Source organism: Neomonachus schauinslandi, chromosome 15 (genome assembly GCF_002201575.2).
Source record: "Neomonachus schauinslandi chromosome 15, ASM220157v2, whole genome shotgun sequence".
In the NCBI taxonomy this organism is placed as follows: Eukaryota; Metazoa; Chordata; class Mammalia; order Carnivora; family Phocidae; genus Neomonachus; species Neomonachus schauinslandi.
Window position 1 is genome coordinate 9,030,169 of NC_058417.1, and position 26,218 is coordinate 9,056,386.

Sequence of the window (26,218 nt, forward strand, 5' to 3'; positions counted from 1 at the left end):
TGCTTTGTAAACGGTAGGGTTTTATACAAATATAAAGTTATGCACCTTCAAAAGCTATCACTCCAATAGACACTTCATCAATTAAACATCTTTTTAAAATTTTTAACAATGTATAAATACATTCCACAAAATAATCTGCTGGTTAAAAGACACCAACAAAGTTTACAGAACCTGCAACAGAATTTATAGACTCCTACAGCCCCTTGTAGATTGTGACATATACTGCTTTAAGAAATACCATTAATACAAAGGCATGATTTACAATATCCCCATTATAGCAAGAAAAAAAAATAGATTCATACAATAAAATGTCTTTTAGGCATTTATTATGCCAAGTATTTAAATGATTATTCTCACTATGACATAAGAATAATACTCTTTTAGTGATAAAAGATAGATTTCATTAGGCCAAGCCCCACTGAAGAGCTTCCAGGAAGTTCTAAAGTAAAATCTGGCTTTCCCTTCCAAAAAATAAATAGAACAGCAGCAATCTCTAAGGAATCCCATAACCATAAACTGTGAAAATTCCATTTATATTAATTGGGCCTTAAGGACACGTTATTACAAATAAAAATAAAATTTACAAACTAGTTAAACCACTGGCCCGAATTTGTTTTTTACCTGCCTGTGAGTAACTAAGACGTTTCATTGCGAAGTATACGTTAAGTTGTAAAATTAGCAATTATCTCTAACTTACACGTGAGCCAAAGTGCTACTCTTCCCATGGAAGCAAAACTTTCTTCTGACAATAATCTACAGAAATAATATGTACACACCTAGATTTCTGAGACAGACCGAGAATATCCTCCTATATTCTACGGATCCAAATGCAAAGGTCTCCATTACGTACGTACACGAACACACTTTCAGTAATTTGGGATATACGGACATTACAGGGCTATGTGCATTCATGTATAAGCCAGGAACCAATTTTGACAATGTTCCTGGCCACACCATACTTTCAAGCCCCAAAATGCTAGAAAGAGAATAAAAACTTGGTATGAAAACTAAACTTCCCATTTTTTTAAAGTAAATTTTAAACCGGAAAAACAAACCCAACACTCCTCTTTGCAACATGTACTGAGTTCCAAAAGCCTCAGAGTCAAGAATCTCTTCAGCTGTTCCCCGGTGCAACAGGACACATGAGCTTGCTCTCACTCTCTTCAGGAAGTCTGCTCATCTCCGGTGTTCTGCAAAAGAGAAAGAACTCCTTCATAGTGAGAACTACTCTACTTGACATGCCAGCCTTCAAAGCACTAGGAAAACATCCCATGTCTGTAAGCAGGACCAGCTCTGCACTACTACCTCACAGTGCATGGCCCGATTATGTTAAAAACGTTGGCGAGGTGGAGAAGTACATCAAAGGATCCCCCCGAGATGTCCAGCAAGCCGGTCCTATGCTAGCTGACTACCGCCAGGTACCATGCTACTCTACTGCCCAACCCGTGTTATGTCAGGGTCAAGGCTCAATTTCCCTGTATTCAATGTCCCTCCCTGCCTCATAAACGCTAAAAATCCAAAGGGAAAAAACTATTCAACACACACTTGACAATTACCATACGGTAGACCCCTGCAAAGGTGTATCTGGGACTGTGCAAAAGTCCTTCAGGCGGAGAATCGTGTCCCTACAAGATTATTCGTTTTCTGGACTTTTCATCATTTATACAAGAGAGAAGAGTGGGTTAGGCCCTAGCTAAGTTCCATGTATTAGCTGTATATCCTTATGAAGTCACTCAACCTGTCAGGGCTCTAGCCATGTAACGTAGTCCCTGGACCACCAGCATCATAGTCCTGGGACCACCACCCACCTGGGAACTTGCGAGACATGCAAATTGTGAGACCCCGCCAGGTCAGCTCTGGGAGTAGGACTCAGCCATCTTTGTTTTAGCCCTGCAGGGGATTCTTAGGCAGGTTCAAGTTTGAAAATCACTGTCCTGTAAACATTACCTGCCCAACCTACTGCACTAAAAACAAATGTGAGGTATCATACAAAGTACCTAATCAGGGCGCCTGGGTGGCTCAGTTGGCTAAGCGACTGCCTTCAGCTCACGTCATGATCCCGGAGTCCTGGGATCAAGTCCCACATCGGGCTCCCAGCTCAGCGGGGAGCCTGCTTCTCCCTCTGACCCTCTCCCCTCTCATGCTGTTTCTCTCTCGCTCGCTCTCTAAAAAATAAAATGTTTAAAAAAAAAAAGTACCTAATCAATTCTCCCAAGTGATTTAACTGTTAACTATTCACCTATGAATAGTACTTATTCCACTGAAATCCCTGATTTAAATCTTCATATTGGGGAGCTATAATAAAATCTTTATGTTCTAAAAAACAAACAAACAAATCTGAGTACTCTAAAACAATCTTTAATGATACAGTCTTATGTTTCTACTTGTTCTTACCATAAATCCTAAAATCATAATATACATTCTCCAAAACTTCATTTAGAGCCACCAGAATTAATTGAAAGCTACTGAACTTAAGGGAATTTTTTAAAAATATAAGTTGTTATCAATGATAGTTTATTCCTGGTTTTAAAATAATTTCAGGGAGAAACTGCTGGGAAGATGGCAGAGTAGGACGTCCCTGGGCTGACCTCTTGCCACGTGGTCGCCTAGAGAACACCCACGTCGGTATAAATAACCCAGAAAGCAGCCCGAAAACTGGCAAAACAGACTCTCTGCAGCCCGGCATAGACAAGAGGCCACAGTGAAGCAGATCCACCCCCACCGACAGCTCTTGGCAAGATCCCATCAAAGCGGTGCCACAAGCCCAGCGGTGTGTGCGCAGCCCAGACAAGGGCCAGCACCACTCCAAAGTGAGTCCTGCTCCAGGGAGAGGGAAAGATAACCACACACCAGTCTGTGATCCCAGGAGTGGGCTTGCGGCAGGCAGCTCGTCTGACTGCAGGCCTCACCCACAACAAAACCTTCTCCGGGAACGACACACGGACAGGGCCTGCAGTTTGGTGCTACTGCATCTCTGGCAAACGCCTGGTCTGCCTCAACTCAAGCCCAAGGCAGCCCCGGACCGGCCCACTAACACCACGGGCACCAGACTCTGCCCACAACAGGCAGAGAGCCATCGCAGGCTGGACTGAAGGCAAACACACCCCCGCCACAACGGGAGGACACCCCTGGGGCAACACACATAAGAGACACCCTTCAGACACCCTGAAGCACCATTTTCTGCTGAAAACGAGACATTGCATCGTAGGACCTCCTCTTCAGAAAGCCACTACTTTCAAGTGCAGGAGACGTAGCTGACTTTCCTAACACAGAGAAACAGACACAGCAATAGACAGATTGAGGAGACAGAGTAGTATGTCCCAAATGAAAGAACAGAACGAAATCAGAGCAGGAGACCTAAGCGAAACAGAGATAAGTAATATGTCTGATAGTGAATTTAAAGTAATGCTCATAAAGATACTCACTAGAATTGAGAAAGGAGTGCAGGACCTCCATGAGACCCTCCACCAAGAGACAGGAGATGTAAAAAAGAACCAATCAGAGCTACTGGACTCACTAAATGGAAATAAAAATAGACCACCTGGAATAAACCACAAACAAGAGGAAGTAGAAGAATGGATCAGCCACCTGGAGGACAGAGTCATGGAAAGTAATCAAGCTGAGCAGATGAGAGGGGAAAAATATGCAAATAAGAATAGACCCAGGGAACTCAGCAACATTGTCAAGCATAACAGTTGCATGATAGGGATCCCAGAAGGAGAAGAGCAAGAAAAGGGGGCAGAAGATTGTCTGAAGAAATAATAGCTAAAAACTTCCTGAATCTGGGGAAGGAAAGAGAAATCCAGATCCAGGAGGCACAGAGAGCCCCCAACACAACCAACCCAAAGAGGTCTGCACCAAGACACAAAGTAAATAAGATGGCCAAAAGTAGTGAGAAAGAGAGAATTTTAAAAGCAGCAAGAGAAAGGAAAGCAGTTACATACAAGGGAAACCCCATATGGCTATCAGTGGGTTTTTCAGCAGAAACTCCGTGGGCCAGAGGGAGTGGCATGATCAATTCCAACTGCTAAAAGGAAAAAATCAACAGCCAAGAATACTCTATCCAGCAAGGCTTTCATTTAGAATAGGAGAGATCGAGTTTCCCAGAAAAACAAAAGTTAAAAGCAAAACCAGCCACGTCCCTGTCACACAGGAGGCCATTGGCCTAGGGGTCTCAAATTCACAGTCCAGCTGCCCTCCTGCCCAAGTCAGCATGCACGGCCTGCTACCTGCTCAATGCCAAGTCAACACGCCTTCACCTCAGACTGCCAAGGGCTCAAACTGGGACTCTTCCCCTCAAATTCCAGCCCCTGTGCTCAAGTTTGTGCACAGAAGTGAGCATAATTATAACAGCAGAATGAAGCAACCCAAACAGTGACACTATTTCTGTAGAATATAGAATGGATAAAGGGAGTGTGCTGGGCTGAGAACATCAACAAGCACATCAAAGAACAATACATACAATACATACAATATTTCCTAAAAATCAAACTCTGTAAGAAGTAGAAACGATTGCATTAATCACTGACCACACCAAAACGAAACATGCAGAAAACACTTACTTGTTTTAAAAACTGCTTTCCGAGATAAGATGTAGCCATGTTGGTTAAATTCTTCCTGCTGCCCACCTTGCACCTGATGTAACCATACAGGTTGGCACCTTGTAGCACCACACCCATGATAACCACTGCCTGGGAAAGAAAAAATGATTAGTGGTTACTGGCCTAAAACTGAAAGACCTTTTTCCGTGCAACAAACAAAGCAGACTGTCATGGGAAAGAGAAGGAAAAGGAAGCTCGTGGGTGGGGCTTGTGCCAATGAGACTCCTTAACTTGTCAGAACAGACCCATCCAATACCTAATGAGCACAAGGCACTCACTCATCAACCACCCACAAATATTTATTACACACATACGCTATATACCAGTCCCCATGCTAGCCCCTGGGGATGCACTGGAGGGACCATTTTCTCTCTCTAGTATTTTCCATGGGTCTGCAAATAAAGATATAAAAAAAAATGAGATTCAGAAGAGACTCAAATGTTAATTATTCCTTTAAGAATTATGAAAGAAAAGGGGTGCCTGGGTGGCTCAGTCACTTAAGCATCTGCCTTAGGCTCAGGTCATAATCCCAGGGGCCTGGGATGAAGCCCCGCATCGGGCTCCCTGCTCAGCAGAGTCTGCTTCTCCCCCTGCTCATGCTCTCTCTCTCTCAAATAAATAAAATCTTTAAAAAAAAAAAAAAAAAAAGAATGGTCAAGAGATCAACCTCAGTAAACCGAGAGCATGCAGAGGAATCTGCTCTATGCTAATGTGTGTGTGTGTGTGTGTGTGTGTGTGTGTGTGTGAGAGAGAGAGAGAGAGAGAGAGAGAGAGAGAGAGAGAGACAATCAGCTTCTGGGAAAAGAGCCACAAGGGCAAGGCAGCACAGGTGTTTGCCTCCTGTGAAGAACAGGGTGCAGGGGAAGCACTAGGAGGAAATGCACTTTGGCAGAGTGGCTTCTTCCTTGGGGCCACATCTGGGAACCTACAGGTAATCCCACTAAGAAACTGAAAATAAGAAACTCAAGCCTACTCTTTAAATATAATGGAAGAAAAGTTAATTAGGACAATGTAAGGAGGAGGTCCCATGGTAACTCTAGAACAGCGGTTGGCAGTTTTTCTGTTAAAGGCCAGATAAATATTTTAGGCTTTGCGGGCCATGTGATCTCTGTCGCAAACACTCAACTCTGCCATTCAAGCCCCAAAGCAGCCACAGACAATATGTAAACAAACAGGAAAGGCTGGGTCCCAATAAAAAGTTACAAAAGCAGGTGTTGGGCTAGATTTGGCCCACAGGCCATAGTTTGCCAACCCCTGCTCTAGAATAAACAACTCATCAACCCATCTGTTGTTAAAAGGATTACCCTGGAAATGTTTCTATCCCTAAAAAGCAACACAGCTAAACAGAATATTTCTCTCCAATCCAGACTTACTCTCCTTTTTTTTTTTTTATTTATTTGAGAGAGAGAGAATGAGAGACAGAGAGCACGAGAGGGAAGAGGGCAGAGGGAGAAGCAGACCCCCTGCCGAGCAGGGAGCCCGATGCGGGACTCGACCCTGGGACTCCAGGATCATGACCTGAGCCGAAGGCAGTCGCTTAACCAACTGAGCCTCCCAGGCGCCCCAGACTTACTCTCCTTAACCCTTAACAAGCTATGCAGCTGATTTTAAGGAAGTTAAAGGGTTTGAATGTTTAAGGAATAGATACAAATTCTTATAAAAGTGGAATTGTACTTGCTGTTTAAAACTTGTGTTTCACAGAAATAAACACATTCGAATTATACAAGGTTGTTGGTCACCTAAATAAACATAAAACTATATTTTTATTTAAATAAATCTCTTTCAACTTCTCCTGCTTCTCAAACTGGGACACTCCTAACATGCCAGGGACCACCTGAATTCACAGACTGAGCATGGGTCCCGCAACAAATTTTAAAATCTATTTATAAGTTAAAACAAGCAGACATCTGGTTTAAGATGGTGTAGTGAAACCAGACATCAAGATCTCTCTATCCCTAATATGAAATATATTTTTAAAATATACAGGTTTAAAAGAGGTTTAAAAAAATAGGCTAAAAAAAGAGGCAAATGAGCTGGTACTAGTAAACATTTAAAAAAAAAGGGGGGGGGGGGGGTGTTTGCTGGTGGTCAGAGAAAAAGCCAGCTTGGTTTTGCTCTACGCAACTCCTAACTCTCCAAAGACCCTCTAACGGAAATTTCACTGATGATCACCACCCCCAACACCTTGGAGGCAGAAGTCCAAAGGATATAGACAGCCCTGAGAAAAAATGCAGAAAGAGACATGACTCCCAACCGCCAACCACACAACACAGGCAACAATCCCAGCAGCCTGCAATGAGATGCCCCGCTAGTAAGGAGAAGCACAGAAGGACGAGCAATTATCAAGCCCACGTTCTCAGCAGGACAGGGGTAGGAAGAGGTTCCTGGAGAGGCTGAGTGATGGGATCCCAAACCACCTTCCACATAACCCTTCCCAGCTCTGTTTTAGAGAAGTGGAACCAGTGCTAGGGAAGGACGGGGCTGACTGCCCCAGATGGATGCTAAGGCTCCGGGGCCTCACAAACGATCTAAAGCAGGAGGGTAGCGCCGGCATGAAGCACACGCCCACCCAGGAGAAAGAACCACAAGACCTAAGAGAAGGCAAAGCCCAAGCAAGCTAGTGAGGCAGCCGGAGGCCGGGGTGCGGCCCTTTCCTCACACCTACACCGCAGGCCATGAAAGCCAGGGTTCTCGCTCTAGCCCAGAGCAGAGCCCTGACGTCTCAGACACCACCCGGAGGCAGTCAAGGAGAACTCACCCGCACTAAGCCAGCATGGAGAGGAGGTCTGGACAGAGCTGCTACTGCAAGCATGAGCAAACTGGAAAGGGAAAGAGGGAAAGGCATCCATGCAAAACTATGGAGGAGGAGGGGGAGGGGGAGGAGGAGGAGGAAGATGATGATGAAGAAGAAGAAGAAGAAGAAAATGATGAAAAAGAAAAAAATGAAGAAAATGAGGAGGAAGATGATGATGATGGAGGAGGAGAAAATAGTAAGAAAGGAATATAGTATGTAAAAGGTGAAGAATCTATTCTGAAATATAGCCCCCCAAAATAAGAGCATTTCTGGGAACACTTCACCCTATGGAAGAACTTAAAAGAATTCAAAGGAGCGTGAAGGTAACACAGGGCAAGAGGTGGAGATGAAAATGGGGCTGGCCGAACTAAGGAAGTGCACATGGAAGCTGCTGCCACCCACCCACTGGGAGTGACCACTATTCTCACCCCTGTCCTCTCCAGCGTGCTCCACCAGCAGAGAGGCTCTACCAGAGCAGTGACCTTGTCTAGCTGGTCACCAACCGCACCTCAGGGCCTGGAACAGCTCTGGCATCTGGAAGAGTCCTAAGGAGACTTGCTGATTGAATAAGCAGGGGAAAAGATGAAAGATGATAGAGGAGAACAGATAAAAAAAATGACCCAACAGAGAGATAACTGGTCCCTCAGAATCAGAGAAGCCCAAAAATAAAACATAAATGAATGTGAACACTTGATAGAAGACAACTGTCCTGATTCAAAGCAAAACCTGCATCTACATATTCAAGGAGCACATGATTTCCTAAAAAATCAATATAGAAAGATAAACACAAGGATACTATGGATTTTTTTAAAACTCAAGAATTAAAAAAAATTTCTTCATTCAGGGAGAGAAATGATGCACTCACTTACATGCAGGTTAAGTGAACCTGGCCTCAGATTTCTCTGTATTATTCAATATAAAACAATAATGATGTAATGTCTTCTAAAGCTGCGAGAAAGAACCTGTGACCCACCCTGCCACGTCATTGATCAAGAATGAAGTCAACAGGAGGGCGCCTGGCTGGCTCAGTTGGTAGAACATGCGACTCTTGATCTCAGGGAGGTTAAGTTAGAGCCCCCTTGTTGGGTGTAGAGATTACTTAAAAATGAAAATAGTAACAATAAAAAATTTTTAAAATTTTTAAAAAAAGAATGAAGTCAACAGGTTCATATTCTTTTTTTTTTAGGTAGACTTCAAGCCCAGCATGGAGCCCAACACAGGGCTTGAACTCACAACCCTGAGATCAAGACCTGAACTGAGGTCAAGAGTCAGACGCTCAACCAAATGAGCCACCCAGGTGCCCCAACAGGCTCATATTCTTAAATATGACAGAGCCAAAGGAAAATAACATCTATAAGTTTTTTGGGAAAAAAAAAAATCACCCAACAATGAAATTTAGCCAACCAGGAGGTAAAAGGAAAAGCTGCAGTTAATAGAACTGAATCAGTGTATTTAAATAGATCAAAGAATGAACACCCAGTAAGAAACATCATTTCAAAAGGTAATTGTTAAACCTTGATGACAAAACTAATACTGGAGGCAAACAGAGTTTGGGCAAGAGGAAGGGAAGAAACAACAGAAGGGACAGAAGAGTGTTTCTCTCGTTCCCTTTCTAACAGACTCTAGAGATCAAGAAACAGGCTTAAGTACAATTAAAACAACTAAAATAAGCCTATAACCAACAGAAATCCAAAGGCAGAAGCAGGGAGGAGAGGTGGGAAAAAGCATGGGTGTTAACTGTGCCATCCTTCACAGCAGGAAACCAGGACATACTCACTACATTTCCCAATCCATGAAAGAGGGTGTGATACAAACTATAAAAGAGAGACCTACAAGAAAAACTAAAAATACACAATAAACCTCCCAAATCCCAAAAGGGAAAGCATATATGTGCACACACAAAGAAAAAAAGAGCCTATATAGCAAAACAGAGACAAGAAAATATTCAAAATATGGGGGAAAAACATAATTAAAGCCAAAATATACCTGGTATCAAGAAATGTTATGTGAGATAAACTCAACTATGAAAAGAACAAGAATCACGTTTGGCTCAAGTGACAGATCATATTTTCCAAACATGGTAGTAATATCTGTTTCACATGCTTTTCTAGAACTTTCTTATTCCCCCCGTCAGGCTACAGAGCTTAATTCCCATTCCCCTGAATGTGGACAGGTGACAAAGGATGATTTCTGAGCCTAGATTGTTGCCATGGCCTGAGTTGTATCTCCCCAAAATTCTAATGTTGCAATCCTAACCCCAGCACCTCAGAATGTCACTGTATTTGGAGACACGGTTTTTAAAGAGTAATTAAGGTAAAACGGGGTCACCAGGGTCGACCCTAATCCAGTATGACTGGTGTCCTTGTAAAAAGAGATTAGGACACAGACACGCATAGAGGAAAGACCACATGAAGACACAAGAGAAAGACGGCCATCCACAAGCCAATGAGAGAGGCCCCAGAAGGAAGAAATCAAACCTGCCAACATCTTGATCTGGGGCTTTTAGCCTCCAGAACTGTGAGAAAATGAAGTTCTGGTGTCTCAGTCCCCCAGAAGGCAGCTGGAGCAAACTCACACAGCTGTAAAAGGCAATTCAGCGCCTGAGCTGAGCCACTCCCAGTCAGAGCTGTGACCCTCCAAGGAAGCATTCTAACTGCCATGAAGCCGCCATGCTGTGAGGAAGCCCTACAGGGCCATGTGGTGAGACCACATGGAAAGGCCATGGGACTTCACAAAGAGGAGATGCCTGAAGCTGCTCCAGCCACTGCCTGACTGCAACCACATGGACCCCAACCCACAACCTCCCAGACCAGGCCCCCCCACAGTTCCTACACCAGAGAAACTGTGAGAGATAATAAATTTTTTTATTGTTATTATTTTATTTTATTATTTATTTTATTATTTTATTTATTATTTATATTTTATTTGTAGCTTGATGAGGGAAATAAAAATTTATTTTTAAGCCACTATGTTCTGGGAAGATTTACGATATAAGCAACAGACAACCAGAACAAGTTACCAACTAATATTTTCAGAGAATACCCCTCTGTTAGTTCCAAACTAAGCTAAACATGTTTGGAGTTTACTGAACATCCAACAAGATAATACTGTGATAAATAGATGGTAACCTCTGTACGAGGTGGGTTAAATCAAAATTCTGCTAGGCACTTGGGGAATCGGTGAAACTGGGTGTTTAAGAGGATTCTGCTCCCCAGCTTTTAGAGAAAAGCAGAGTTGGGGAACAGAACTTGGGAAATGTGTAATGGAGCTGCCTATTCAAGACAAGCCCCTAATGTTAACAAAGATGGTTGCTTATGGTGATTACCCATTAGACATCCTAATGAATTAGTCAGTACATCCTCACTGATACTCACCAACCACTTCACTCTGAAGGAGAAGAGCGCACTAAAGGCAAATATCACCCACAGCACTGGACAGGCAATAAGTCCTAACCAAAAGATTCTTGATTCAGCCTCGGAAACAGTTTTACTCTCTTGAGCAGATGCCTAAGAAAGAACATGAACTTAATAACCAGTATTGTAGTATTCATCAGTAAAAAGTTTCTCATTTTTCATGAAAAACACCAAAGTCTAAAATCTGAATAAATTAATAAAGATGACCCAAGCCCCAAGTTAGAAGCCATACCCCCCAAAGAACAGTTAGTATATCTACCACTATTTAATTTTAGGAACTGGCTTAAACATGCTTTAACTCAAGAATTTTGTATTATCTGCCCATTCAGGGCAGAACGGACAGTCTGTCATGACCCAAGTCATGGGTAAAGGTAAAGGTTGTTTCTGACAGGTTTCTACTCAATTCTTCCTGCTCTTATACTGTTTATTCATAAAGAAGCTTTGAATCACACCGTATGAGCTAAGGATCAAGGAAATCAAGGCTACAGTCATCCCGGAGACTAAAAAGTCAAGTCAGGGCACAGGAAAAGAAATGGAGTCAGGGGATCTGGGACAATGGCCAAAATGTCTTAGCAATACCCAGAAATCTTAAAAGGGTGGTGAGTTGCTTCCATATACTTTGTATAATATAAGGGAATATGGGCTTATCACTAAGCACAATACCGCTTTCTCAGAAGTAGAACTCGTCAAGGCCCTTCCAAGCAGAAGGCAAACAACTTAATTAGTAGTGTTCTGCAAGAATTCGGTCCTCTGCCTCCCACGCTGATTCCACAGGGAAACTGAATGTGTGCTGCAGATAAGGCTAACCCAAAACAGATAAGCATCCCCGAGGGCTCCCGAAGGCAGGGGTTTAAAGAACACTGTGCTGGCTGATCCAGATTTTCGGTCTACTTGTAATCCCTCTTTTTCTTTTTCTTTTCCCTACCCACATGTGGAAATGAACCACGGGAGCAAGGACAGAAGGAGTTGGAAGCAGCTATCTGCTGACAGGGACAGATCCCTGGAGAGACCAGGCACAGCAACACAAAGCTGAGGGTCCTCAGAGTCCTTTATCAGCAGCCCCTGATAAGCAGCTTAGCACACAGAACAAACTTAGACCCAAAATCCTTTCTCAGAGGCTTCTTTCCTGTATCTGCCTTACTTCAGTCTCAACTAGACAGAAAAATACAGCTTTAGAAGGCCATCTGGTTTAGTGCTGACATGCCAGGTGATCTGGGGTAGTACTTTTAATCCTGAATACTTCACCCATAAATATTCAAATGTAATCTGCACATAATTTATTGAATGACATTTTGGGGGAAAGAAAAAAAAGGGCAGGGGCGCCTGGGTGGCTCAGTCGGTTAAGCGTCTGCCTTCAGCTCAGGTCATAGTCTCAGGTCATGGTCCCAGGGTCCTGGGATCGAGCCCCACATCAGGCTCTCTGCTCAGCAGGGAGTCTGCTTCTCCCTCCCCCTCTGCCTGCCGCTCTGCCTGCTTGTCCTCTCTATCAAATAAATAAATAAAAATCTTAAAAAATAAAAATAAATTAAAAAAAAAAAAGGGCAGTTTACCTTCCTGGACTCAAACACCCAGTGGCTTTTTCCATCTTCATCTATATGATTCCACCAACGCAGACCAACCATGAGTCTACCTGTGACATTCTGGTAAAGATTAATATAAACGCACGCATTTTAAAAGCATTGTTTAAAGACCTACCATAAGGTCTTATCTTAGTGTAACATATCACAAACCAAAAAAATCTTCAGCTTTACCTCCTGTAATATCCAGTTAACAAAGACCACCACACACCAGGCCTGGACAAAAAAAATAAAGATAATGCAACAGCACGACCAGCAGGGGTGGAGGTGACAGGGTAAGCCTATCAATAAACATCACCCTTCTCTTTTTTCTCATGAATTCCTGTCCCTTCTTCCAATTCCCTAAAGTGTTCCTTTTTTTTTTTTTTAAGATTTTATTTATTTATTTGGAGAGAGAGCGAGAGAAAGAGAGCACGAGCAGGGAGGAAGGGCAGAGGCAGAGGGAGAAGCAGACTCCCCACTGAGCAGGGAGCCCAATACGGGACTCAATCCCAGAACCCTGGGATCATGACCTGAGCTGAAGGCAGACGCTTAACCGACTGAGCCACCTGAGCGACCCCCCCTAAGCCCTGTGTTCCTAAGCCCGGTGCTCTTTAGCTACCGAGACCTACCTGTTCCTATATATCTTGACTGTAGCTACGTTTATTTTACAACTGTGTATCCCTAAAAATGGTTTCTCTGGACTCAATGTTTGTTTCCCCCCTGAAATTCATATGTTGAAACTCTTACCGTCCCCCCCCCCCCCCCCCCCCCCGCACCACATGATGGCATTAGGTCAGGCCTTTGCATTGATCAGGATTAGGTCAGGTCCATAGCATGAAGCCTTCTTGAATGGGATTGGTATCTTTCTAAGAGTCAGGAGAGCTTTCTTCCTCTCTCTCTGCTCTGCCATGTGAGGATAAAGTGAAAAACTGCCAGTCTGGAACCCAGAAGAAGGCCCTCACCAAAAGCTGACCATACTGGCACCCTGACCTGGGACTTCTGGCCTCTAGAACTTGAAAAATAAGTTCCTGGGACGCCTGGGTGGCTCAGTCAGTTAAGCGCCTGCCTTCGGCTCAGGTCACGGTCTCAGAGTCCTGGGATCAAGTCCCACATCGGGCTCCCTGCTCAGTTGGGAGTCTGCTTCTCCCTCTCCCCCATGCTCTGCCGCTCTCTAAAATAAATAAATGAAAGAAAGAAAGAAAGAGAGAAGTTCCTATCCTTTATAAGCCACCAGGCTATGGGACTGTTACACCATAGCAACCCAAACTAAGACAATGCTCATAGGCACTAGCCCTCATTTGGTACCTCAAAGGTACCAAGCCCTTTCCTCTTACTAACGCAACAAATTACTGTGATAGCTCTCTCAAGGTTTATTTACTCAACTGGTATTTATTCAGCACCTACTCTGTGCTGCTAGTAAAATGGTGACTAACAGATACCATCCCTGTCCTCATGGAGCTTCAAGCGTTATGGGGAAGAGAGGCAGTCAAGCAATGCACAAATGGGCCGCCACCAACTACGTAAGTGTGGTGAGGGAGAAGCGCAGGACGCCTTCAGAGGCTAACAGGGAAATCTGATCTAATCTGGGAGTCAGAAAATGTCTCCCTGAGGAGTCAACCTTGGGGATGAAATTTAAAGGATAAGCAGGAATCACTAATGCAGAAGATTTTGTTAGAGGTGTCCACTAACAGATCCAGGGGTTCTGTGAACTTGGGTGAGGAAAAAAAATTCTCTTTAATTTCACTGACTTTGGGCTAAAATTTAAATTATGAATGGAGACAATAAACCACAGTAGAATTAATAGCACCTGTGACCTGGACCAATAAAACCACGGATATTTTTCACATTGTATTACACCTGGTGCAGAGACCACAAAACAGTGCTTATGCTCATCATGGCTTTGGAAGGAATTAGATCTGCCTCTGGATCTTGTTATTCAATGCATTCATAAAGAAGCACATAGGACGGGGGCGCCTGGGTGGCTCAGTCGTTAAGCTTCTGCCTTCGGCTCAGGTCATGATCTCAGGGTCCTGGGATCGAGCCCCACATTGGGCTTCCTGCTTAGGACAGAGTCTGCTTCTCCCTCTCCCACTCCCCCTGCTTGTGTTCCCTCTTTCGCTGTCTCTCTCTCTGTCAAATAAATAAATAAAATCTTAAAAAAAAAAAAAAAAGCACATAGGACAAAAGCAGAAATTTGACTTTTTAATGTTTTCACTATATTTCAATATAAGTGACTTCCTTTGTAATCTTATGTATTCTCTTTCACGTATTTAAAAGCGCTCCTAGCAGGGGCCCCTGGGTGGCTCAGTTGGTTGAGCGTCTGCTTTCGGCTCAGGTCATGATCCTGGGGTCCTGGGACAGAGCCCCACGTCAGGCTCCCTGCTCAGCGGGGAGCCTGCTTCTCCCTCTCCCTCTGCTCTTCCTCTCTACTGGGGTGTGCTCTCTCTCAAATAAATAAAATCTTAAATAAAAAAAATGCGCCCATAGCTTCATGAGACTGTGAAACCAGGCCACGGCACAACCGCTTAGAATATTTTCAAACTCTTTTCCCATTTTCCCATTCTTTACTTTTCTGCTTTGATCATTAGAGGATTTTCCAAATTTCTCTCTGGCCTATTGTTTTTGAAGCTTCTGGACCTCTCTCTAATAATAAAAGCCTTCAGTCTACTGTTTTTCCTCCGAGTTCAGCCTTAGACACATTCTGAAAGTTTCAACATAGATGATCATCATCACTAATGCATAAATAACCTGCATTTATAGTCTATTTCCTGTTTAAGCCAACAGTTCTCAGCAGGTTGGCGCTACTTGTAATTCGGATTTTGAAAACCATTTTTTTAATTAATTTTTAGTTTTACTGTACTGGACTAGAAAACAGAGCTGCTCTGAGGAATTTCAGTCTTCCTCACAGTGATACCTGAAATCAACTTTTGTAAATGTTCCACAGGAATGGAACAGGAAAGTAGTCTCCGTACGTACAAAGTTCCACAATACCGCTCTTAAGTTGACCTGGTCATTTCATTCAGATCCTTTAAACTTTATTTATTTTTGTTCTTTTGATCTGTTAGACCCCTGTCACAGCAAAGTTTTTCCCACCTTCTCCTAGTGCTTCTAATAGTTTTTCGCTACACGTGGTCTGAAGGAAAGCCATTCTGTGAATGGTCCTCACTGTGACTCACAAGATGACCTTTTTTGTTCCCTGTCTATCCCTTATCTTACTCTCTATTTTGTCTGGTAATATTACAATGCTAGGTTTCTTTTGTTTCAATTCGGCTGATACTATCTTTGTGTCCTTTTACTTTTTCTAATGCTGCCATTTTAGTTTGATCTTTTGGGTGGGACTTTTGATTTTTGACCCAATCTTCAAATTGTTATCTTTAAAAACAGAGTTTAATCAAATTACATTTACTGTTATAACTAATTTGCTACTACTTCCATCACCTTGTACTATGCCTTGTGATATTTAAGCTTACTTTGCTTTCCTTCTCTTGCTATGTGAACTATGCTCTAGTTGATCCTATCCTCTCCAACAATGTGGAAGACACACAACTTATTTTAAATTTTACTAACAGGTACTATTAAAATTCTAAAACCATTATTTAACCTTTTTTACACTGTGAGAAAAAGGATAAAACAAAAGCCCCACAGAGGCGATTAACATTTAAAATTTTTTAAATAATTTTATCTTTTATTTGCCTCGTTTTTATTAATAGGTTAAAATAAAATAATAATAGAATTAAAAATAAATCTCCTTTTGCTAAGTGCACTGAGATTTATAATAATTATGATGCATCTCTGTTCTAACAAGGTTCCGAACTGGATCTACTCCTTTTACCAAATCCATTTAATAATTTCCCTATTCTTGCCCTCCTCATTTTGCATCACATCTCAATGGTTTGGATATCTGTAAGTAATTGTGCCACAGATAAAAGTGACATTTTTTAAGCCCTTGTTTAGAAAGAAAGAAGGAAGGAAGGGCGGGAGGGAGGGAGGAGAGGGGAGAAAGGGAGAGGAGAGGAGGGGGGGAGGGAGGGAGGGAGGGAGGGAGGAAGGAAGGAAAGAAGGAAGGAAGGAAGGAAGGAAGGAAGGAAGGAAGGAAGGAAGGAAGAAAGAAAAAGAAAGAAAAAAGAAAAGGAAAGGAAAGAAAGGAAAAGTTTATCAGAAAATATACTTTTGGGTCACATTTTTTAAAACCCTAAAAACAGAAGTATTTATTTATTCTAAGAATTTGGAAATGACCAGGAAGAACTGACCAAAGGCCGTGTTCTACCTGGCTAAACAGAAATTACATGAACAACAAAAAGAAATATTCCTCAAAACAAAATTGTGACCAGAATACAGTAAACACTGCGGAGCATAGAAGAAATTCAAAGAAATACAAGCCAAAGACAGTACAAAAGAAAAGCCTAAATAAAAGAGACCTTTATAATCCTCATTCTTAGCGTTCTGTGGCCTGTGGAAGCTGGCCACCACCAAGCCAGCCACTTCTGGTGTCTCTAAGAATCAAGAGGTCTAAAAATGGCAGGGCTGGTGGCTGTGAATAGATCTATAACATCTTCCTGGTCTTTGAATCAATACACATCTCTGAAATCCCAAAATTAGCTGTTGGGGGTTTTTTTGTTGTTGTTACTTTTGATTTCTTTTCCCCATTTTACTATGAAACTTCCATACACACAGAAAAGTCAAATTTTATAGTGACCACCCACATACCTACCACCAGAGTCTACGTTTAATATCTTACTATAGTTACTTTAACACATGTCCACCTACCTAGGTACCTGTCTATCCATCCATCTCTCTATGTATCATTGCCTTTGAGTTTAAAACCATTTCTTACTCCCTCCTATCCCTTACAATAGGGTTTCTCAACCTCAGCACTACTGACATTTTAGCTAGATAATTCTTTGTTGTGGCAGGCTGTCCTGCGCATCTTAGGATGTTTTGCAGCATCCCTGGCCTCTACCTGCTAGATGTCAATAAAACAGCTCCCACAACCCCAGCTGTGACAACCAAAAATGTCTTCAGACATAGACAAACATCCTATGGGGGACAAAACTGGTCCTGATTGAGAAACACCACCCTAGAACACACACAGGAGCCTTTGTGAAGGGTGGGCACCCCTTAAGAATTTGTGCATGATCTATCCTGAGCTCTTATCTAGAAATCATACACAGCACACCTAGAGGTGTGGTATGAACGAGAAGCAGTATACGGGATCTGTGGCTGCTAGTACAATTTGTCTGTTTACTTTTAAAGCTGACGTAGGCTGACATAAGGCACAGACAAATCAGTGGTATAATAACCTACATGTGATCTGAAAATATTAACACAGATAAGGGCTGAGGTAGACAACAAAAAGATACATTAACACAAATCCAAATTCCTAAGGGTCATTTTTTTCCCCCACAGTTCATGCATCATTCAATCTTATCATATTAAACACAATGTTAAAATAAAAACGATCAAACCTACCTTGACTGCCCAAAAGTCACATGACAACAACAAGATAATTGTCACCATACAGGCAATAAAGCTGCTGCTGAACAATTCACAGAGAAGATAGACTACAATTGCACTGACTCGAAAGAATAAATGGAAAAATGATGCCACTGGGTGTCTGAAAACCAAAACATAATAAAAGAAATGCAATTACATTTCACCACAGGTACTGTAGACGGAGATGAACAACGTTTCAGCCATAACATAACCATGCAGAATTTTGTCAAAGCAAAGGTGATGACCTGAGGAAGAAGCAAACCGCCTACCTCTCCTCTTTGTTCATAACTTCCCACTATTTGACTAAGCCGTGTTCTCATAGAAAATACACTACGGAAACAGGACTTTAACACCTCACTGAATATAAACTTTCACAAAATATATAATGAGAAACTTTGCCAAGCTTGGAGAATTAAGGAAACTATACTCTTGGGATTAAATCCTATTTGCACATAAAAAACTAATTCGGGAGTGCCTGCTGGCTCAGTCGGAAGAGCGTGTGACTCTTGATCTGGGAGTCATGAGTTCAAGCCCCATGTTGGGTGCAGAAATTACTTAAAAATTAAAAAAATAAAAATAAAAGAATTCTTGGGCCCTCAGAAATTACTTCAGGCTTAAGGCAAAGTAACTATCAGGTAGGCTTGTTTTTGCTTTTTAACAGCTTTATTGAGACATAATCCACATACCATACGATCATCTATTCAAAGTGTATAAACCAATGGTTTTTGGTGTATTCACAGAACTGTGCAATCATCACCGCAATCACTTTTAGCACCTTTTCATTACCCCAAAAAGAAACTCTATACCCACTGGCAGTCCCTCCTCACCCACCCCAACCCCACCCCTCTTCAGCCATATGTCACCACTGATGTACTGCTGTCTCTATAGATCTGCCTATTCTGGACAATTCACACAAAAGAAATCATACGGTATGTGGTCTTTTGTGCCTGGCATCTCTCACTAAGCATAATGTTGTCAAAGGTCAGGCAGAATTTGACTGCAGTAAGTGAATTTCTTTAGAGGGAACTAAATTTGGAATCAAAATATGTCTGGCTTGACGTGTTCATGTTATTTTACAGATAAAAGATGTGATTTTGAAATTTGCACAATAAATCAAAACGGAACAGGTCTATAGAAACTAGAGAAATGGTGTATTCTTGGGAAACAGTAGCTAGAAGTAAAAACACCAGTGTTCACAAAATCGGATTCACAGATGTGAAAACTCGGCATTGAGTACAATTCCATATGCCATTTATTCCCAAAGAAAATCTGAAATGTCCTCTTTGTCTCAGACCAAAGCTCAAACTAGCCATGTCCACTACTCACAAGTGCAGAACCACCGCTCGCTCTTCCCTGAATCCCATCAGCTGGTACCCACCTACACATAAAACAGCGCTGGGCTCTCACACACTCTTACAACGTGTCCTCTTACCTGATCTTGGATTTTTTTGGTCTGTTAGTTGTCTCCTCTTCCGCATCAAACAGGGAAACATCCTCGGTGTCATCATTACTGTCCTAGCAGGAAAATTGAATATCCATGAAGCAAGACGAAATTCAGTACCTGCATGCCTCCTACACAGAAGGCAGCGCGCTAGTCCAAATGGAAGACAAAAGACATGGTCACGGATATTGGGGAATTGACAACCTAGGGAAAGGGCACTCCGGGATCATCCGGCAACGAGCCATCGCTCCCCCGCTGCTGAGCCCTATGAGAAACCCCAGGGGTGTCGATGGCGCTCCTGCAAACTTCCCACATGAGCTCTCGGCTGCTCTCTCACCAGTCACAGAGAAAGCAGAGACTGTTGGGGGACACACTCGATGCTTTTGGCTCCTTCACGAAATCACCTGCCTGCATCCTTGTTTCCCTGACCCCTTCTCACCATTCGCTTTGTATCCAAGGTGAAAGCAACTGTTGGGCTTGGAACCTCTTTTCCTGCCTCCCCGGGGGGTTCCTCCATCAACTTCCCCCTTTACTTACACTTTCTTGTATCTTCAGGTCTTTTTCTATTGGATCTTTCCAATCAGCAAATGAAGTTTTTCAGAGGTCATTTATTGCTTGAAAAAGATGTTTTAAAAACCCTGATCCTGAACCTCCCCTTCTATCTTTTGCTCTCATCCCACGGCATTCCTCCCCTTTCACAGCCTTAGATTTGAAGGGTGGTTCACACCTTAACTCACTGCTTCAGCCTCAACCACAACAAACCTGCTTTTACACCTGGCCTAGGGCCAGCCACCCACCACTCCCCTGCCTTTCTTTACCTCATCCCTGCCCGACTCCAGCCCCTCATTACCCACAGAGCCATCCTCCTAACAGGAAGGTCACACCAGGTCGTTCCCCTCTGCAAATGTTTTCAATGGCGCTCCTACATGTATAGGATGTAAGTTAACTCCTCCATGTACAGTACAAGACCTGTCATGATCTTCTGACTCTCCCTTCCACTGGTCAGGGCCACACCACCGTTGCCGCGTGTTCTCTGAAAACCCCACAGATTCCCATCTGTCTGCCTTTCCCGTGTGTTCCCTGCCCAGAAAGCTCCTCCCTTCACCATCCCCTACGTAGCTCGCCATCAGGCAACACCAGATCTTTCCAATTTCAGCTAAAATACTGAAAGGGCTGAGAGACTCTCCCTGCAATCCCCAGGCTTCCCGTTTCCCATGATCCCACGGCACCAAGACAAAGGTCCACTTGCACAACTATCTCAGGCGATCTGCAGGTCTCCAACGACTACCGCCATCTAGACTCCGGGCCACTGGAGGGCAGGGAGTGTCGCTGCATTGTAGTAGGTCCTAGTGCCCAGCAGAGCACCTGGCCAGGCGGTACAGTATTTATCGAAGGCACGATCAAACGCACAAAGGAGGCAACTGCAGACTGTGATCAGAGCCAGGAGAAATACAAGTACAAATGGGAGCACAGGGAGGAAGAGAACCGTTTCTACTCGAGGGCTCTGGAGGAGAGCTTCTGTGCTGGGTGCGGACAGAGCAAAGAGGCCTTCTGCTCACTCCAGTCCCTTGACTAGGTAGAGTTTCAAAGGCAGAGAGTGGAAACACACAGGTATATACAGGGAATGGCGAAGGAGTCCAGAGATGCAGAGCAGGAGCTAAAGCTTTAAAAGGAAAGTGGACTCAGAGATCTGAGACCAGTGGTTCTCAACTTTGGCTTACAGGCTGGAATTGCCTGGGGTGCTTTAAAAAAGACAAAAAAAGAAAAAAGAAAGCCCTGATGCCTGGGTCTCCACCCCAAGATTCAGATGTAAATGATCTGGGGTGTGGTCTGAGTGTCTACTTTTTTTTTGAGGCCCCCCCAGACGATAATAATATGCAGCCAAGACTGAGATCCACTGTATGATGCTATGGACTGAAAAACTGAGACTTCTGCCCTTGATCCCAACAGTCCAATCTATACCCAGCAGCCAGGGTGACCTTTCACACTTAGATCATATCATCCTCCAACTGAAAACCTAGAGGACTTTGACTGAAAAACGGACTCCCTATCAGGACCCATCATAATCATGACCCTGCCCACCTCGAGGTACCTATCTCAGGCTACCTACTCTCCCTCCAGGAACTGTGATGAACTGAATAATGCTTCCTCTCCCTCCTGCCATAGACATCCTGGTTCTAATGCCTGGAATTTGTAAATATGTCCATTTACTTAGCAAAAAGGTTTTTTGCAGATGTGACTGAATTAAGGATCTTGAGAGGGGAAAAGCATCCTATTCAGGTGGGCCCAATGATGTCATTACAATGTCTTTATAGAGGAACACAAGAGGGTCAGAGTCAGAGAAGGCACTGAGACCATGAAGAGCAGAAGTCAGAGAGAGAGAGATTTGAAGATGCTATGCTGCTGACTTTGAAGCTTGAGGAAGACCACCAGCCAAGGAATGCAGGTGGCCTCGAGAAGCTGGAAAAGGCAAGGACAAATCTGATTCTCCCCTAGAGCCTCCAGAAGAAACACAGTCCAGCCAATACCCTGATGTTAGCCTTTAGGACTCCTTTTGGACTTCTGACCCAGAACTGTGATATGATAAATTTGTATTAAGCCACTAAATTTACGCTAATCTGCAGCAACAGGAAACCTATATAGTAACTAAGCCCTTGCCTGACTAGTCTCCTTTTTAGTTCCTTAAACATGCCAAACTTGCACCCCACTGGGTTCTTTTACATGTTCTATCTAGTTCTACCTAGAACACTCTTTTCTCTTACTCTGTTCTTTGAAAGACTGGTTTATTCTCAGTAAATAAATACTGAGGGCCAGGCACTGTTTTAAGTGCTACAGCCTTACACAAGAAAAAATACAAATAGTTATGCACTTTTGGAGTTGCATTTACTAAGATGGGGAAGACTGAAGGCACAACATTAGGGTGAAATCAAGAGTTTGGTTTTAGACATTTAAGCTTAAGATGCTGGTATTAAGACTTTTTTTAAAAAAAATTGAGAAGGGGGACTGTTAGTGTGTTCTGCACATAGGACTATCACGTTCTAATTTAGGTGTTAAAAGGAAAATTCTGGCTACTGTATGGAAAATCTGGGAGGGAGAGGGAAAGATAAAGGCACAAAGCTGTAAGGCTGGTTTAGGAGGCTAATCCAATAATGGAGCCAAGAAGTAACGGTTTGGTCTAGGGTGGACATATTGGAGGTGGTGAAATACATCGATGCCAAATGCATTTTAAAGTAGAAATGGTTAAGCATCTGCCTTCAGCTCAGGTCATGATCCCAGGGTCCTGGGATCGAGCCCCGCTTCAGGCTCCCTGCTCAGCAGAGAGTCTGCTTCTCCCCCTGCTCATGCGCTCTCTCTCTCAAATAAATAAATAAATAAAATCTTCAAAAAATAAAGCAGAAATGACAGGATTTGCTGATGGGTTGAATGTGGGGGTAAGAGAAAAGGAGTTGAGGAAGATTCCAAAGTTTTTGTACTGAGCGGCTAAAAATGAAGGCACCAAAGACAGACTCTGAGCACACCAATATCTAAAGGTCAGAAAGACGAAAAGAAATAAGCACTGGGGTTGAAAAGGAAGTGCTAAGGAGTAGGAGCTGAACCAGGGGGTGGTGTCCTGGAAGCCAAGGGAAGAAAGTGTTTCCAGAAGGAGGATCAGATCAACTGTGTCAAATGCTGCTCACAAGTAGGATGGAAACCACAGAGACCACTGTTTCTAACGGGTTATCAGTGACCACAATAAGAGCAGTTTCAGGATGGCAGGGGGAAGTGGGAGAAAACCAGACTAGAATGGACACAAGAGAGAACAGAAGTAAAAGACAAGTATAAATAAATCTTAAGGAACAAAGAATGGGGTGAGAGCTGAAAGGGTATATAGAATGAAATTTTTATTTTTTAAGACAACAAATTAAAGCACGTTTACATGTTAACTTAAACGAGCTGTTTTTTTGTGTTTTTTTTTTAATGCGGGCTCCACCCAGAGCGGAGCCCAACTCAGGACCCTGAGATCAAGACCTGAGCTGAGCTAAGAGTCAGACGCTTAACCAACTGAGCCACCCATGTGCCCCTTTAAGCTTTTAAAAACGAAAAAAAAAAAAAACTGATGCAGAAGAGCAAAGGGAGAATTGCTGGAGCACTGCCTTCCAGCAGACCAGAGGGCATGGAAACAGCGCACAAGTAGAGGGGGTGGCCTAAGGATGGAGCACAGACAGGAAAAGGAAGACAGAGTCTATGGGAGATCATGAGCACAGATGTAGATGGCAGGTGGTGTGACATTCTCTTCCGATGGCCTCTACTTTCCCCGTGAGATAAGAAGCAGAGAGAGGCCAAGGGAAGAAATGTGGAAGGTCTGAGGAAAGAGAAATCTCAGTAGTGGCCCAGGAGGGTGGGAGGGTGAGGAGCCTATGGGAATGTGGTGATGACTGCCTGGCAGCATTAAGAGCCCATCTGAGGTTCACCACACACTTCAAGTGGGAATAGTCAGTATGGTTGTGTGGTTTTCTCCAGCCTCCTCCAGCCTGGGTGCAGGTTCTGAAAGCCGACTCTAACCACCATTGTATCTTCCCCACTCAAGCGACCTCCTCGGAGTGGTCTTTTCTTACCATCAATTCTAAGCTTGTCCTATGTCTCAGATACTTGCTATCACTTTGTCTTTGCTATCCTCACCTGAAAACATCCTCGGTTATGTAACTTATTCTCTCTCCCCACCCGAACCCATCCACAAGCCCGCATCCCCTAGCACCATAAACCTGTCTGTATTGTTCACAGCCCTATCCCAGGGCCCAGAACAGTGAGTGCCTGGGCCACAGTAATCCCTCACTAACAAAAAATACCTATATCCTTGAGGAAAAGTGCACTCTAAACAGTAAAAAGCTTTTAAAATGACAAGAGATTATTAAATTAGTCTTACTCATCTCTGGTCGTAAACCTGCAAACTGTAATTAACTCTAAGGGCACAGACGTGATGACCGAAGTAATAAGCAATCACCATTAGCTTCACTTCGGCAACGGACACTTGAGTGCAAGGCCCTGGCGGTGTCTCCTACTCCCACAGGATCGCGGTGCATCCCTCAGAGTCTCCGAACGGCTGGGGAAAGCCAGACCACCCGCCACTTCACACCGAGGGCGTTTCCGCAGCACGGCACCCGAGCCACCCAGCGCCCGCGTCGGCTGGCACTGCTATCTGCACACCCCGCAGCTGTCCCTCCGACGGGCAGCCGGCCACGCTCCTCCGCAAGAGGCCTCGGGGCTGCCGGCCGCGCTCCCCGGACAGCCGCCCGCGGCCCTCCGCCCACGCCCCCCACCGACCCGGGCGCGGGCAGCGAGGGGGACCGCGAGCACAACTGCCCCGGGCCGCCACAGTCGCGCCCCTCGGACCGGGCAGGCCCGGCGCCCAGCCACACCCACCCTCACAGCGCGCCCTCAGCCCCTCACCTGCTGCAACATGACGGCCCTGCGCCAGCCCCACTTCCGGGAGCCACGTCAGCGTCGCAGCTGACGCAACCTGATCGCCACAGGAGGGGAGGAGCAAAGCACAAGCCCAGCCCGTTCCACTTCCGCTTCCGGGTGCTTCGCCGGGGGGGAGGGGGAGTAGCTGGAGGGGTGGAGCGAGCGTGTGGGCGGGACGAACTCCGGGCGGAGCGCGAGGAGGGCGGGCGTCCCGTGAGCGGAGCGAGCTTATGGGCGGAGTGTCCGGGGCGGGGCGAACTCGGGGACCGGGCGAGATCAGGGGCGGGGCGACGGCGGCGGGCGTCCCGGGAACCGGGCGAGCTGGGGGCGGAGCGCGAGGGCGGTGGGCGTCCGGGGCGGGACGAGCTGGGGGCGGAGCGCGAGGGCGGCGGGCGACCCCGGATCCGGGCGGGCAAGTGGACGGCGAGCGGGGGCGGGGCGAGCGGGGGCGGGGCGAGCGGGGGCGGGGCGAGCGAGTGCCTGGACTGGGTTCCCCTTAGGGGGCGGGGAAGCGCGGACTGTGCGGGGGTGGGGGCTGGTCCGAGCTGGAACGAAATGCTCGCTGCTTCCAACATCCCCGAGGCTCGGTCGACTTCAGGGTGAAAGCTTCGTGGTTTGCCATGTAGGGATGTTGTTGCCCGCATGGGTGTCCTGAGAGTAAGGGGCGTGGGGGACGGGCCTTATTTTAACACAGTTGCATTTTGTTTGAATGTTTTACAATATGTGTTCATGTATTATTATATGTGTACCTTAATTGTAGAAGCAACTGAAAAAGGTAAACGTGCTCTTGCTAAGAGGTGGAAAGGCATTAAGAAGAAACAAGGCGGAGGACTCTAAACAATGGGGACTTTTATCGTGGGAGGATAACAGAGGCCAGGAGACAGTAAGGGATAGAGGTTGGGAACATGGGTTTGAGTCCCCGCTTCTCCAGGTACTAGTTATCCCGGTAATCTCTATGTACGTCTTTCCTCAGTTGTAAAGAGGGGATGATAATGGTATCCAAACAGGGTTAAATGTGCTTAGTAAATAGTAAATGTAATTCTTACTACTGTTTCAAGTTTAATCGCTGGAGATGTCGTGCTGCTCCATGAAGGACCTGAAATTCAGGGACTTTACATTATCTTTGAAACTGATTATAACAATGTGACCGTAACGATGTCCTATCTGCCTGGCCTACATCAAAGGGCTGTTGGGAGACTCATGGAATAATGTGTTAGCACATTTCCTTCATTGAGGGGATCCTTTCCATAGAAATTACAATTTTTACATGGCTATTTACTAGTGCTGCATTAATTTTTTTTTAAGATTTTATTTATTTATTTGAGAGAGAGAGAGTGAGCAGGAGGAAGAGGGAGAGAGAATTTGAAGCTGACCCCACACTGAGCACAGAGCCTACTCGCGCTCCATCCAGTGACCAGGCTATAGATTGAAGGTTCCAATGACCCCCTTCTAGGGTTTAATTAATTTGCCAGAGG

General features: G+C 44.5%; 1 protein-coding gene across 1 annotated transcript; it reads right to left on the reverse strand.

Moving 5' to 3' along the window:
* LOC110584713 (Golgi apparatus membrane protein TVP23 homolog B) lies at window positions 1–24,809 on the reverse strand. Its single transcript, XM_021694868.1, has 7 exons — window positions 24,729–24,809; window positions 19,293–19,375; window positions 17,837–17,981; window positions 12,359–12,448; window positions 10,770–10,901; window positions 4,563–4,691; window positions 1–1,190 (listed from the first exon to the last, which is right to left on the reverse strand). The coding sequence occupies exons 1-7, from the start codon at window positions 24,738–24,740 to the stop codon at window positions 1,164–1,166; spliced, it is 618 nt and encodes a 205-aa protein (XP_021550543.1). The 5' UTR covers window positions 24,741–24,809; the 3' UTR covers window positions 1–1,163.
* Window positions 24,810–26,218: the final 1,409 nt, after the last annotated feature.

What these genes read in the sequence shown, in the direction of transcription:
- LOC110584713 (XM_021694868.1), bottom strand. An exon ending in GTGACTTTTGGGCAGTCAAG is followed by an intron (nt 12,449 to 17,836) that starts GTAGGTTTGATC and finishes AATCTTTACCAG; the next exon opens with AATGTCACAGGTAGACTCAT. An exon ending in CCTTCAGAGTGAAGTGGTTG is followed by an intron (nt 4,692 to 10,769) that starts GTGAGTATCAGT and finishes TTTCTTTCCCAG; the next exon opens with GCAGTGGTTATCATGGGTGT.